Source organism: Trypanosoma rangeli (genome assembly GCF_003719475.1).
Source record: "Trypanosoma rangeli strain AM80 chromosome Unknown Tra_15.4_contig_00956, whole genome shotgun sequence".
In the NCBI taxonomy this organism is placed as follows: domain Eukaryota; phylum Euglenozoa; class Kinetoplastea; order Trypanosomatida; family Trypanosomatidae; genus Trypanosoma; species Trypanosoma rangeli.
In genome coordinates this window covers 55-2,413 of record NW_021706708.1, presented here as the reverse complement: position 1 = coordinate 2,413, position 2,359 = coordinate 55, and the positions used below count along the sequence as shown (strand labels likewise).

Sequence of the window (2,359 nt, the reverse complement as noted above, 5' to 3'; positions counted from 1 at the left end):
ACGAGACCTTCTCCGCCCCTTTCTCGGCTCACCTGCGGTGCCCCACGGTAGCCAGCTTTTGGCCCACGGCTTTGCACCTTTGCCTCTAACAGCCCCAGTAAAAAGCTGGTGGGCGCCCCCATCCTCGCGCACCCCTTCTTCGCCGGCGGCCTCGCATTCGGCGCGCTAGCCCGAGGCAGAGGCCCCATCGAGACCAGGCCGTAGCAAGCCTTGGGCTGCACTTTGGATTGGGCAAATAAAACAAAGACGACGTGAAACCAAGTGCAGCGAAGGCAAAGCCCATGCTACTCGGCACCCAACGGCGCGGCCCGCCCCATGCTGCGCGTGGGCGGTGTCGCCTTAGCGGAGGGCCGCCCACCGCTACTTTTGGGAGTTTTTATCCACCCATTGCGTGGGGGTGGCTTCCAGGCGTGGAAACTATCACCGCTGCAACGGCACGGCTGGGGAAGACGCAAGCGATGCCTACGACAAGGTGGAAGCGTAAATGCGAGACGCTTTGCTTCCTGCAAAGGGCCTTCGTTGAGTTCAAGCCCCTGTGCGAGGCAGCTTTGCCGTCGAATTTGACATGGCTAGAAGGGTTCCAAATTTTCGCCGCCAGCGCCATTGCAGGCACTTCAGTTAGGATCTTTTGGGGGGGCGTTAGAGAGGAGGCTTGCCTTTTCTTGCTTGAGGGCGTTTTGCCGATGCGCGGCAACCGATGCTATCTGCGGGCACGCGCCAATGGAGGGGAGTTGGGGCGCCACGCTCGGGTACTTTTCCCGCCCACCCGCCCCATACGCTTGGTCCTCCTTCTGGCGGCGGATGGGCGCACGAGCATCAGTGGCTTGACGTTGTCCATGCTGCTGCGTCCCTTAACTTAAGGCGCGCAAGCTTGGCGAAGACCCCGCTGCCGGTCCGTAAGCACAGGGCCCGCATGCTGCGGGCGGCGTCCAAATCCAATGCGCACTATACCCTATAATCCGATGGCTCTGTTGAGCGTGGAGCTAAGTCTGGCTGTGCCGTCCTTTCGTTTGGGGCCAGACAGGCACCCGCGGGGTGGGGTGGGTGGCAGCTCGCTGGCGCGCGGCCACGGGGCGGAGTGCCCGGCAATGGAAATTTGCCTCAACGAGCCCCTGCTGCACCTATCGCCCACATCCGGCAGGCCGACGACGGCTGCGTTTACGGACCCGCTGCATTCCTCAGTGCACTGAAACGGGGCCCGAGCCGAATGACGGATGACGTGCTTTGATGCATGTGGAGCTGCGCTATTGATCTAACTCTTTAATGTGTGTGCTTGCTCCCTTTTTTTTTGTTTGACACGCTTGAATTGACCTACTGGCTGATTGTGACAGCCCTGCCTTGGAAGAATAAGGGTGCGAGTGAGGTCGCTGGAACGCCCCATTCCAAGTGGCGCAACCTTAATGCAGCACCGGGGTCACGCGCCAAACCCCATCGTACGCACGCAAGGAGGTAGCCGTAATGTAAAATAATTCTAAACCCATTCCCTTTTATGGGCGCCAACACCCTAATGGCTAGTGGCAACATACGGCTGATGCTGGCACGCTCTTGGGGCAGGCCAAAAAGTGGTGGGTTTCACACCAGCGTTGGCCCCACATGAGGTAACGGGGTATCTCTCGCACCAAGGATTCGCCCACGACAGCTTCTACGGCTATCGGGCCATCCGTCGGTCGTGTGTGGATAGACGAGCTGTGCGTTAGAGCGCTTTAAGGCACAGGGTGGGAAAACAGGTATTTCTCAAAATGAAAGCGAAAAGGGGGACAGGTTTCCGCGAGCAACAGCGTGCCGCATTCCGTTCCAGGCGGTGCGGCATCGGCCGGGAAGGGTGCCACCCGTTGCCTCGCCAAGGGGCTGCTCGGGCAGAAGGTTTTGGCCACACGTAGGCGCACTTGCGGTGGTGCTTTGCGGCAACTGATGGAAAAACACATCGCGGGCACATGTCGACGGGAGGTGCGATTGGGCAGCCCCCCGTACTGGGCGGAGCCTGGGAGGCTCTGGGCGCACCGCACGCAAGGACCCCCCAACGCCGCTGACAGCGCCCAGGCCGCCGCTACGAGAGCGAGTTAATTAGGGCGCCCCCGACCTCAGGTGCCGGACCTTTGGAAAGCGTAGCAGAACGCGGCACCACCTGCGCCGAGGCACCTGTGCGCTGAGACGGTCAACGTGTAGGATGGTCCCCCGTCAAGGCCGGATCCCGCATTGGCAATGCGGTCGCCTGCGGTGCCCGCGCTGGCCCAGCACATGTCCTCTCACTCAGTTGGTTGCGCGTACGCAGTCGTGAAGAGTATCCTGGCCGTTCTTCGCCCCGCCCTCCGCCCGCAGGAGCAACTGCAGCGGCTTCTTGCTTTCGGTGTCGCTGGGG

At 61.3% G+C, this 2,359-nt stretch overlaps 1 protein-coding gene across 1 annotated transcript; it reads left to right on the top strand.

Moving 5' to 3' along the window:
* Nucleotides 1–281: 281 nt before the first annotated feature.
* TraAM80_10421 (uncharacterized protein) lies at nt 282–860 on the top strand (the record flags this gene model as incomplete). Its single annotated transcript, XM_029387039.1, has 1 exon — nt 282–860. The coding sequence occupies one exon, from the start codon at nt 282–284 to the stop codon at nt 858–860; it is 579 nt and encodes a 192-aa protein (XP_029233105.1).
* Nucleotides 861–2,359: the final 1,499 nt, after the last annotated feature.